General features: G+C 34.8%; 1 protein-coding gene across 2 annotated transcripts; it reads left to right on the top strand.

Annotated features, from left to right (window-relative positions):
• Positions 1 to 4670: 4670 nt before the first annotated feature.
• LOC107914462 (CCR4-NOT transcription complex subunit 11) lies at positions 4671 to 13037 on the top strand. 2 transcript variants are annotated; one of them, XR_001688880.2, is made up of 13 exons: positions 4709 to 5092; positions 6599 to 6709; positions 7288 to 7374; positions 7855 to 7908; positions 8096 to 8241; positions 8345 to 8492; positions 8567 to 8704; positions 10371 to 10442; positions 10557 to 10630; positions 10755 to 10896; positions 12432 to 12510; positions 12621 to 12768; positions 12867 to 13037. XR_001688880.2 is itself a non-coding variant. In XM_016843382.2 (12 exons), the coding sequence occupies exons 1-12, from the start codon at positions 4931 to 4933 to the stop codon at positions 12716 to 12718; spliced, it is 1311 nt and encodes a 436-aa protein (XP_016698871.2). In that variant the 5' UTR covers positions 4671 to 4930; the 3' UTR covers positions 12719 to 13037. The 2 variants fall into 2 exon arrangements, 1 of the variants encoding a protein (XP_016698871.2); XM_016843382.2 differs by having other exon boundaries at positions 4671 to 5092; positions 12621 to 13037.
• The last annotated feature ends 189 nt before the right edge of the window (positions 13038 to 13226 follow it).

Genomic DNA, 13226 nt, shown 5'->3' with positions numbered 1-13226 from the left:
GAGTATTTTTATAAAAAAAAGTCGAGTAAATCTCTTTGTCATGACATGACATAGTGGTTGGTTGGAGATAAAAGTTAGTCCTCCAACTAGCTAATGCAATCATCTTGGGCTTTAGCTACTTGAAATTTCATTCCATTTTGGTTACCCAATAAAGTTTTTAAAGAAATCAAAACCCAAACGGGCATGCCATTTGGATTTAAAACCCAAAATGTTTTAAATAAATAATAACTAGGATAAAATCCAATCATATATATTAATTTTTAAAGATTTTTTACATTTAATAATAATAGACAATTTGATTTTATTATTATTATTTTTAAAACAAAATATTATTTTGGTTTAAATGCAATGTTTCATATATACTGAACAAAATTGTGGTTGTTTAAAAGTTTATATTCAAAATAATCGAATATATTGGATAAATCACATATAAAATTTCAAAAATGTTTTTAAAATATTGGAAATTAAAGATTTGTTAAAACAAATATCAGATAAACATATTTGTTTTTGGAAAAAATAAATATTCTTTTTAAAAATTGTTATATATATATATTTGTCAACAATTTATAAAATCTTAGAAAAGAAAATTTAGTTTATTAATCTCGTACAAAATGATACAGTAATTTCCTAATTTCAATCTATGAAAAATTTATATAAAATAATAATTTTCGCAATAGTTCACTTGAATTTAAATGGTCTTCAAAATAATTGTTTAACAACAATTTAAAATAGATACATAATTAAACTATTTATAATTGATTTGGATAAATTTATTTTTTAAAAATAAATTCTAATAATTAATGTTGGATAATGAAGGTAGATAATACATTTTTGTTTTAAATATTAAAATTCAAAATTTAAAAATATTGTTTTAAATATTTAGGTATTGGATAACAAATACTTATAATAACTCTGATCGAATAATATCATTTAGGATAATATAAATATATAATAATTGTTTTCAAAGTGATTTAAAATTAAATAGATAAATTCTCTAATTATATTTTTTCAGAATAAATAAATTATCCAAATAAAAATTAAACCTGTTATTAAGTTATATGCTTTTTTTTGGTGAATTAGAAATGATAAGATAATTAACTTAGAATTTTCTTTTTCCTCATGATTAATTGGATATATTTACAATATTTAAAAATTAGAAAAAAAAAGTAATAATTTATAAGGAAAACTCAAAGTAAATATTAGAAAAAAAAGTGACATTAATATGTAATTTGACGGCCAAATTACTAATAAAAGCCCATTTTTTTTAATAATTACAGAAATGGGCCATTTTCCGCGAAATCGCGGCCACGTCAGCGCGATGTTGGGGTACATGACAGGAGATCGTGTCCACGTCAGCGCGACCTGCCGACGTGGAAGGAAATCGCGTCCTCAAGGACGCGATTTCCTTCCACGTCGGCAGGTCGCGCTGACGTGGACGCGATTTGCCCCGCGCGTGAACAGTGCCCAACGGTCAAAAAATTGACCGTTGGCCCCCCCAACGGTAACTTTTTTTTAAACTATATAAACCCCCACCCCTTTTATTTTCACAAACAAATTCTCTCAATTTCTTCAAAAATTCTCTCAATTCCCTTCAAAAATTCTCTCAATTTCCTTCCAAAATTCTCTCAAACTCTCAAATTCCTTCCAAAATCCTCTCAATTTCATTCAAAAAATATCCAAATCCATATTAAATTTATTTTTCCATTAAATTTCATTTTTTAAGAAAATTATACAATTTTTTATTTTTTTAAAATAATTTTAAAATTTTCAACAATGGCCGGATCATTGATTCGTCTTGATAGGAATCACATATCGGTGGAGCAAATGAACATGGTAAGTATTAAATTTAAATTTTAAATTTTATTTAAGATATTTTTATTTATGTATTTTTAGATATTTATTAATTTATTTTTTGTTATAAAAGGATAAAGATCGCGTATTGGAATGCAATATTCAGAATATGCATGCTCCTCCATCACCGTTAGTAGAGAACTACCTCCGGGAAGCGGGATTTTGGCACGTGGCGACGGTAGGCCAGGGATGCAAGTTGGAGCCGAAACTGATCAGTGCGTTGATCGAGAGGTGGAGACCCGAGACGCACACATTTCATCTTCCATGTGGAGAGTGCACTATCACTTTAGAAGATGTCCATCTACATTTGGGATTGCCTGTGGACGGGCACCCAGTGACCGGGTCTGCCCAATCTAGCAATTGGGAGGCGGTGTGCTACGAGCTTTTGGGCGCCGTTCCGGATAAAATGGATGGAGGTAAGGTGGAGATGGGCTGGTTACGTGCGACCTTCCCCGATCTGAATGAAGATTCAACCGAAATTGAAAGAATCCGATATGCTCGAGCATACATTCTTCAAATAATTGGAGGCTATCTCATGGCCGACACGTCATGGAGCCGTATACATCTAAGGTGGCTGCTAAAACTCGTTGATTTTAGAGGAGCCGGCAAATTTAGTTGGGGGTCTGCCGTCTTGGCAACATTATATCGGGAGATGTGCGGCGCGACGAAACCGAGGAGAGCAAAAATCGGAGGATGCCTGTCACTACTGCAATCATGGGCACGGTTTCGCTTTCCATTTCTACGTCCTCGAGTGAACCACCCATATACATTTCCACTCGTAACGAGGTAAATTTTATATCACATTTTGAAATTGTTATATAGATTTTGTAAGAATAAAAGTATGTTAAAAATTTATTTAATTAGGTGGAACCATCCGGCGAGTTATCGTGGATTACCGTCCGAACTTGAAGATATATGGCTTCTATTGGACCAACGTTCGGAAGCAGAAGTAAGTATTATTGCAAATAGATATTTTCATACATTCGCTAGTGGATTGATATTTAGTATTATGTATATAAGTAATATTTCTATCATGTTCATGTAGTTTCAATGGACACATACGAGGATCCGGCAATCCGGGCAGTAATCCCGGAAGAGTTTTTACAAAACCGTAACTCTTGGCACGTGAAAGTGGTGTTGATCAACTACGCAACTGTGGAGCCCCACCAGACAGACAGAGTCCTACGACAGTTTGGATGTAGATAACCGATCCCTGCGGACCCTGAGGTGTTTGACGAGCACCACAAAATCGACCTTCGGCTATTAGGTACGGATTGGCCTAGATACTGGTCAGACTACACGGAAATGTGGGAAAATCGGCATGAGTATCTACCTACTCGGGAACAAATCATCGTTCCCGAGTTAGCGTGCGTTCCAGAATACATGCCATGGTTTAGGATCCATGGGAAGCCGTATTTACTTACGCCAGAGGAGAGGCGGCGGCAAATACGTGTCGGAAGGGAAAGGCGCGGGCCTCTAAATCCAAGGGGACAAGAGTACGAGGGCAGCCCATCAACGAGGCCCAGACAGTCAGCCGGCTCATCATCAGCGGCCATGGAAGCACCGTCCCCAACGAGAGCACCGACGCAGACACCTGATGCAGCAATTCAACAGATGATACCCACGCAATCGCTTTTCCCTATGATGCCATGTATGTTTCCTAGCCCTTATATGTACCCTAACCCGTACATGTATCCTTTTCCGAATCCTATGGCAGGTTGGAGCCAAATGCCCAGATCAGCTCCATTTCCTGTAATGCCGAGCGGACCACCGATAACTAGGCCATCGCCGCAGGAGGGGTCGCAAGGGGGGCCGTCGGGGAGCTCTCCTTTTTACCAATCGCCAGCAACGCATGGCTTTCAAACTCCGTCGCCGTTCATGATGCAAACATCTCCACATCCACTATTCTTTCAAACTCAGACTCGTTCTGCTGTGAGTTATGCATTCTATGGAACATTTTTTGCCTAATTTATAGCCTCAGCCCAAACTTGCTACTGTAGCAAAATCGCGTCCACGAGGGCGCGATTTAACAATTTCTGCCCAATATAGCATCCTTGTATCAGCGATTTTATACTATTTGCTCAGAAAACGTAAAAAAAAATTATTTCTTACATGACCACTGTAGCGAAATCGCGCCCACGAGGCTATGATTTCACAATTTCTTCTCAAATAGCATCATAGTAGAAGCGATTTCCCACTATTTGACCGGATACGTCAACTCGAAAATTTTTTTCCCGGGACCCCTAACCCCTAAAAAGCCTGCACCCTAAACCTTAAAAGCCAGAAAACACAAACGTAAAATCAGCGTCAAAATCGCGTCCCCGGTACCGCGCTACGTCGGTAAATCGCGTCCACGTCAGCGCGACCTGCTGACGTGGAAGGAAATCGCTTCCTCAAGGACGCGATTTCCTTCCACGTCGGCAGGTCGTGCTGACGTGGACGCGATCTCCTGTCATGTACCCCGACATCGCGCTGGCGTGGCCGCGATTTCGCGGAAAATGGCCCATTCCGGTAAATAATTAAAAAACCGGCCCATATCCGTAATTATTAAAAAAAGGGGCTTTTTTTGGTAATTTGGCCTAATTTGACATTACATGATCAAGGTAACTCCATTTTTCTTTTTCCTTTTTATAAAATTGGGTTGGGATTCATTTTTCGCATGTTCATTTCATGGTATTTGTGAAAAATAATAATATATTTATTTATTTGAATAAATTAAAAAATAATGATATAGATAATAATTTATTTAAACTAAATCAAATGGATACATTTAATTAAAGTTTTATTTATTTAATGGATAATTAAAAGTTAAAAAAATTAATATTGATTATATTTGGACCGATCGAAACTGGGTTGGGCTGGATCAGAATGAAATTAGGGATTTCAAAATCAATTTGGGTGGCGATCCGGCGGATGAGGGTCTATTCTTCATTGAAGAGAATAAAAGAATAAGCATAGATATATGTATATAGTATAGATTTACTTCGCTTAGCAATACCAAAACAGCTGAACAGAAATCTGTGTACTCTTCTTTGCTTGCTTCAATACTAGAAGAAAATTCATTCAAAGGACCAAAAAAATGGGGAAGAAGATGCTGAACTTTGAAGAACAGTGTAAGATACTCAACTTATTGAAATCTTCATCTGAGCAGAAATCAATCGAAGAGATGCTCACTGAATTCTTCACCAATCCCAAGCTCCGGCATTTCAATGTCTGCTATTCTCTTTCACTCTTATTGCAGGTCATTTCCCCTTTTTCTCCCTCTCTCTCTCTCCAGGGTCTTTGGTTTTTCTTTTTTATTTGATTTTCTTCGCTTCTCACTTGTTTTACAGCATTTTTAGGGTTTATTCCGGATTTCTTTTCTAGCTGTTCAGAATCTGTTACTTTTTTTTAAATTTTCCTTTTTAAATTGAAAAGGCTAGCTGAAATACTGTGAAATTTGTTTACTTAATTGTTATTGATTTTGGGGAATTCAGTTACATAGTGTTAGATCATGGTACTATATAACGTGAATTTGAAAATTAGGGTTAATAAAACAGGAGATGAAATTGATATCGGATGGAATGCTCCCTTGCTGATCTTCATATCTGATAGATCTATGGTTCCAATTTCAAAAGAAGTTGACTAGGGTTTTAAGTTGGCAATACTTAACACACATGATGCTTATTTTTATCTCTAGTCTTCCAATTTCGTAAGATTGTATTTGTTAGTATGGACAAAAAAGGGCAATCACTCCTACCAAATTTGAGTTAAACTCAATTTTTTCATTTTCCATCTCCCTTCCTCCATCCTTGCATTTCTCTTTCACACCACAGAAATCTTAAATAAATAGAGTACTAAGTATAAGTTTGGTGTGTCTTGTTTTAGGAGATATTATAGGCGTAAATTGGTTAGAGGCCTAATTTAGAGTGGAATTGAATTTACTTCAAATTGTTTGTTTTTGAATTAAGTGATGAGGAGAAAAGGTTTCTGAAATTTATGCGAGTGGATTTTTGCTCATGTTTTATTGTGTTCATGAATGTGAGAAATAAAACACCTAAAGTGATGAAAGACTCCAGTTTAGGTGGGTTACTTTTCTCCCACATCTCTTCACTTTTGAATATACTTCATTGGTTTGCTCCAAATTGTGAGTGATAATTAAGGTTCAAGTAAAACAATAGACTTAATGACTGTTTACCATTAATGCATTGTATATGTTAACATTAAACAAAAGTTCATCTTGAGTGGTAATTGGATTTCATTTTTGGTTACAGCGAATATTGTGAAGTGCTTCATTCATGTGCTATACATTTTTAGTTCTATTTTTCCTGTAGAATATATTCAGTGTACTAAGGCAAAGCTCCTAGCCACTAGAAACACCTTGGAACCATCTAGGCAAGGTGTAGGCTTTGGCACCTGGCAGTATCTTTTTGAAAAGGCAAAGGCAGATAAAAGTGTTGTCCTTCTGTTTTACCTGACCTTTTATATTACTCTTTTTACAAGCTATGGTTTCAATTGAAAATAATAAAGTTATACAAGTGTCTTTTTTAAGGATAAAGGATGAGATAATATTATCCATATGTAACTTCCTATTGGAGGTAATTGCTCCATTTTTAGCCTTCGGTTCTTGCATAATTCAAGGCTGCCTACTAGGTTATGTATCTTTTAACTTATTATGAAGTTTATAAGGGTTCTTTGCAAAGTGAGCATGTTTCCTACTGACATGTTTGGATTGATTGTTGACTAAATGGAGCTTGAATAATTCCAGGACAAAATGATGCTCAGTTCTACTGAACGATTGGTTGCATTTGCTATTCTTCATCGAAGCTATTCCTCTCAAAAGTCTGCTGCAAACCCATTTATATCTTTTCTTGTAAATGTAAGCCGCTTTCTTTTGTTCTTTGTTATGTTTCTTGTTTTCAAGTTTGGCAAATGTTTTATGTTTTATATGTATTAAGCCCGCTTTATTGTGGTTATCCTTTCATGTTATTTAATTTATTCTCTAGATGTGTGCGGGAAAACATATTATACTATTAGGGACAGGCTTCTCTTTGCAACATTTTCTGTGTGATTTTGCTATTTTGGAATGTTTGAAATTTTCTTGTGGCTATTCTATCATATTAAGCATTTCTGTGTCAGTCAAAGTCTCTAAGAGGTTTACTTTGCAAGCGTGAAACGTAGACAAATTTTTCTTAAAAAAATGAAAAAGAAAACTAAACTTGCACCATTGTTATTGTTCTAATATTTCAAGGAATGCATTTAGTTTGCTTCTTGGGTTCTTTCCAACCTCATAAGTAAAAGAAGAATAAGAACAAGTTGTTTCCTCTTGCCATTGTTAATGATATTTTATCTGGCTTCTTTTCTTCCTTTAATCCCCCCTTATATTTCTCTCGATGCTTATATGACTTAAACAATCATCTCTATTATGTCTGTTATGTCTTCTGGATATTATTGCAGGCTGCATGTGATGAGGGAGCTGAAAATTATGAAAGGGCATTTATCCTCCATTTGCTAGGCTTTGGCAACTCCAACAGTAGTAAAGAGGTTGGTTATCTCTCTCTGCCCCCTTTGCCACATTTTCAAGTTGGGAGATTTTCAAATTTAGTTGCATTTTCTTGGCTGCTTCTTCCTGTGTGATTAGTTCTAATCACCAACCATAGATGGTGATTTGAATTCTTTTAAGAATCTGCCTGCAAAAGACTATATTTCCTTAAATTGAAGAATGGAATTAAGAAAGGAAAAATCACTTTGGACTTCTCTGTCCTAGCAATTTATTTTCTTCATTTTGACATTTTGCCAATCATGTAACAATTTTGGTTCTAGAAAATGCATGCATTTGTTGTTTGTGTTACTTTGTGCATTCCTTTGGATGGATACTTGTTTGATTTTTGTAGGTGTTTATTGTGTAAAGCTTGTTGCTCTGCTCTGCCATGGGTTAGATAGCTGTATTTTGTTATCTATAGCTGATTATAGTAATTCCCATACTTCAGAGAGATCGGTTTGCTGTTGAATTTTTTCTTGCAGTTTCTTAAACAATCTGCTTCAGAGTACATCAAGAAATTTGATCCTTCATCCCAAGTAAGTTTGTCATGTAGTTACAACTGTTTTTGATAAAAAAAATAAACTTTGAGCTCTTATTTGGGTTAAGTTTTATTCTTCTGCCAAGTTGGTGCAGGCATTGTCCTTTTTATCAATAATCCGTTCTCTTTATGATTTTTGTTTCCATTCATCTGATAAATACTCTCTTTTATATGTTTTACATTAGACTTTCCCACAAAAAGAGCAGTTACAAAAGCAATATTTGGAGAAAGCCCATCCTGAACCGTATGCTTGCTTATTAAAAAGCACTGCAGTGAAAAATGTTTTGGCAGATCCTGATGTTCCTCCTGGTTGTGATGCAAATTCAGCAGAGTGTGTTTCTCAAGATTTGTATTTCTTCTTTGTTTTTAAGTTTTTATTCCTTATTTGATTTTCCATTTAATAAATTTTTCATGCATTGTTTTTTTCTCATTAGGTTTGACTTAGAACCTGGAGCCAAATCTAAGCTTGGATCTGGGGACAGAGATGAAGCCCTAAGTGGATTGATAGCAAATTTGTCGTTGGAGGGGTTAATTCCTCATTGGATCAGGCCTCTTCCACCTAGGTTCCCTGTGGATGAGGAGGTAAAACATTTTTCAGGGCTATTATTTAATAGGTTAGTGGAGTTCACATGTTTTACCTGTCAAGAATTTTTCAGCTAGTGTGGCTCAATCCTGATAACAATCATGAGCTTCAATGGGATCAAGGAATGTGTGCTGATACTAGTAGAGGAGCAGCAGTGAGAGATTTAATTGCAAAAGCTTTGAGGGGACCACTTGCACCTAACCAACAAGAGGTTTATACCCTTCAATCTAATAATTGCTCATTTAGTAACAATGTGATTTTCATTTATTTATGCAAAGCTACATGACTTGTTTTTATTGAGTGATAAGTTCATTGGGACTAATAAACACCAGTTACTTTAAATTTTCATGAACCCATGGTATCGTAATAGAGCATACATACTGAAAATGCTTAAATGTATACTGTTGAGTATATATTTAGTGGCTTTGATCACTGAACCTTATCAACTTCAATATCTGAGACTTTTTTTGTAGCATAGAAGAATTGGATGATAGGATTTGTGGTAGTCTAATCAGGTCTGTTATAAGATTAAAATCTGCAATTAGAATGTAACTCTAAGTAAGATTTTATCATAGAATCTAACCTTTTCGAAAAATCAAGGAAAAAGCTTGTGGTTTTTTATCGAGTGAAAAAATTTCGAGTTGACGAGTCTTATTTTATCATCCTAATTCGATTTGAAATTTTTTCGAATCAAATCGAGTCGAGTCAAGTGAAATGAAATTTGAGTCGAGTCGAACCGAGTAAAATTGTTCGAGTCAAATTAAAAAATTAAGCATGTCAAATTAAAATCTTGTTACAATATAACTAATTCCATGTTAGAGCACATAAATTTGAAATCATATATATTTGAAAACTTTTTCAAAACAAAATAAAAGAAAAGTACTTTAGTATGATAAAACCAATTTGCTCATTTTCAAACTTGATAGGAATCAAAAGGGTATTTATACCAATTTGTTATTTGAATTATTCGAGTTATTCGAATTATAAAATTCAACGCGATTTGAACTTGAAACTCGAATTATTTATTCGAGTTGACTTGAATAATTCGAATAACTCGAAATTCGAATTTTGTTTCGATTTTTTCAAATCGAATCGAGTTTTGCTCACCTCTAATCCACTGACATAGGGCATTCTGCTCACTCTCTAGCTTGAGTGCTATCATTTGCAGCTCATTAGTCTGTTTACATTTCCTTTCCTTCTTTATCTTTTGTTTCCGCCCTTTCTGCACTTATCTTGCTTCCTGTCTTACAACCGTCATGCCCGTAGCGCAACTGGCTTGTACACTTTGACAGTCACCCTAACTTATTTTTTTACTTTTCGGGCTATAAATTCCACGTGTCCTGATGTTGTCCATATCACAGAGAAGACCTATAGATGCTTTTGTTAGAAGATGTGATTTAATCGAGATACCTACAATAATGGGAAAAGGCTCGGTAGTTGTTACTCTCTTTTAATTGTGTTACAGCTGTACATGGTAAAAGAAATTTGTTTGTTGTCCTATTTACCTCTGGTGGATCTGAAAAACTTGTAGGTTTTTATGTTTTCCATAAATCCATTCACCCATAAAAATGAAGTCAAAATTGAATTATTCAGTTAGCATACATACATACATACATATATATATGCGTGTGTCTATGTATAGAGTCTGTGATTTGATGTTGTTTGGGTCCTTGGACATAAATCCACAATGAAGTATATGTCAAAATATGCTTACTTGGTGAAGTGGCACTTGTCTGACGTGGTTCATCATATTTATGGGGAAATGCAGAAGATGTATACTAATCTGCTAGTTTAAAAACCTCTTTCTAGTGGCCGAATCTTTACTTGGCTTCATTATTGTGGTTGGGAATAGACTGAACTTGTCTTTTTCTGTTCAGCAAGTCCTGGTGGAGCTGGCTAATGACCCTAAACTTGTCTATCACTGTGGATTGACTCCAAGAAAGCTACCTGTATGTTATTTAAGAATTCTACAGTTTGTCTCTTAAGTTATTATTATTCTGTCTTAGCAGTTCTTGATTTAAAAAAAAAAAAAAACTGTCTTAATGGCACTCCCTTTATTTCAGGAATTGGTGGAAAGTAATCCGCTTATTGCTGTTGATGTTCTTATCAAGTTGATAAATTCTCCAGAAATTGCTGAGTGTGTATTTGGTGACTCAGTGAAATTCTGTTTAATACATTCCAATCAACATGCTCTTTTGTAACATGTTAATTTTCTGTTTTTTTTTTTAATGTGAAAATATTCATTCAAATGGTTTGTCCAGGTATTTTACAGTTCTTGTTAACATGGACATGAGTCTACACTCAATGGAAGTTGTGAACCGGCTTACAACTGCTGTTGAACTTCCGAAGGAATTTGTTCGTACATACATAACTAATTGTATATCATCCTGTGAAAACATCAAGGTACTTCCCATATATATAGTGTGTTTATGTGCATGTGTGTCTTGTGTGTTGTGTATATATGTGTATGAAAATGAGAAATTTCATCTTGGACCTATCTCCTTCTCGTCTTGAGTATGTCAGTTAATTCTATTGGTTTAATGACATGGGACTGGATTGATGGTATATAAAAGATGATAATCTATGTATTTGACTGAGTGTTGAGACATGATAAAGTGAAAGGCAAAACCAGATTGGGAAGATGACCCATTAACTGCAGTTTGTTTCCATGGCCAAAGTTCCTCTTGAAATTTTCACCAATTGATGGAAGTCAACCATTTTAGATATTCCATGTAGGCACCTGAAGACAGTTTATTTTCACGTGTAGAATTTGTTAGGGAAGAGTGCAGAGCTGCTGTGCTATTTTAAACTTACTAATCAGCGTCAAACTTCTATCTGTTACTTAAATGTGCTTCTAGCTTACAAGAAGTACAAATTACACATTATCCCAAGTTTTATCCTTGTAGCTAAGTTTTCCCCTTTTTCTAATTCGAACAGTCAATGAGGCAATTAACCAGACTTTAAGGAAATACATAAAACTACAATCTTTGTTTTGGTCACTGGTCACCAATTAGAAAGGTTGTGAAATCTGCTCCGTCAACTGTCAGATTGATGCCATGCCTTGATTGGCATTGAGCTTTTTTGGTGCATATGATTTACCCTCCATTTTCATTGTCTGGTTTCCTTTTCTTTCTTAATTTTCCCTTTTCTTATTTTATCAGTGTTAATGTTTTATCTACCTGACCATTGTAATTGAAGTGTTTTCTTCCAAGTTCTTACCTTTATTTTCATTCAAGTGATAATTGCTCTTCAATTTAGATTATACCCATTTAGTCTTTAGCTACTGCAGCAGTATTTATTCCTTTGATTCTTCAGGTTTACCAAGAGGCTTTCTTTCTTTATTTGAATGTTTGATATAAGTGTACTTATTCCATATACAGAATGATATAAATTTTTATGATTACAAGATCTTGTTTATTATAATTTTTTTCAATTTTGTAATGTGTACCGTAATTAAACAATATGCTTTTCCAGTTAGTTGACAAAGAAAAGGAGCTTCTAAGATGCAACTTCATTTTCAAAATTTGGCATGCTCTTCATGATGTCAAAGTTGGGCCTTTCTTTTGGCTGATTTTCAGTTGTGCTCTCGGGTTTGTGTTGACGTGCCGAAATTGCCAACTAAAGAGGGAGTGGAAAGATTTTCTGAATAGGAAAGCTTTCTCCCTCACTAACAGTGTTCAAATCAAAGCTTAGTTTAATGGGCAGTGGCACACAGCCAACAAGAACAAAATCATCAAAATTCTGACCCAATAATTACTCTCGATTTATTAGTCTGATCTGTTGGGATTTGACTTTATGAATGCTGTTTCTGAGGGGATAGAATATCTGTTGAGAATTTATACAAAGTTAAAATGTTCAACTTTTCTGTTGCATATTAGTTCCCTGTGCTTTGAAACAAAGTTTAGTGCATCACATGTTACAATCGTTGTAAATTTCAGGATAAGTACATGCAGAATAGGCTTGTGCGACTCGTATGTGTTTTCTTGCAGAGTTTAATCCGAAACAGAATTATTGATGGTAAGTATTGTATTTCAGTTTTAGTCAGATTTTATATTGGTTGTCATTTCTATGAACATCAACAATCTATGATGTTTGCATAATAACCTACATTTGATTTACATTTTCAGTTAAGGATCTGTTTATCGAAGTTCAAGCCTTCTGCATCGAGTTTTCAAGGATTAGAGAGGCAGCGGGTTTATTTAGGCTGTTGAAAACCTTGGAATAAAGGGTGCCTGTGTTCTATCCCTTACCTGCATTTAAACAAAGTTCTACCTCGTAAGAAAGTGTAGATAATATGATTGTAGTTTGGGACCCGATAACTGCTGGCTTTAGATATTCCGAAACTGAAAAATTAGTCCGCAATGCGTTTGCAGGAATAATATTAGCAGAAAGAACGTAGGCAGGCAGGCATCATGTAATTAAGCGTATGAACGTTTGGTTTTCTATGTTTAAGTGCGTGGTTTCGTCTGGGATAAAGCTGTGATTCCTGAACAATGAACTGTTATTTTGGTTTTTTAAAAGAAATTTCTCATCGGTTTTATTTAGGGCTACTTGAATTTGACACCTTTTTCCCAATTTGATACTGATGAGGTTTTTTGGTCTCAATTTACTACATTTTTTTCCCTGTCAACTGTTATGCTATTTTCTGTAACTCCATTAAAAAAAGGAAATGATGATCTTGAAAATAAAAAGTGAAAATCTTAAAAATCTAAAACATTTAAAAACTTTAGAAA

Source organism: Gossypium hirsutum, chromosome D10 (genome assembly GCF_007990345.1).
Source record: "Gossypium hirsutum isolate 1008001.06 chromosome D10, Gossypium_hirsutum_v2.1, whole genome shotgun sequence".
In the NCBI taxonomy this organism is placed as follows: domain Eukaryota; kingdom Viridiplantae; phylum Streptophyta; class Magnoliopsida; order Malvales; family Malvaceae; genus Gossypium; species Gossypium hirsutum.
The sequence above is the reverse complement of the archived record's forward strand: the minus strand, read 5'-3'. Positions and strand labels throughout refer to the sequence as shown.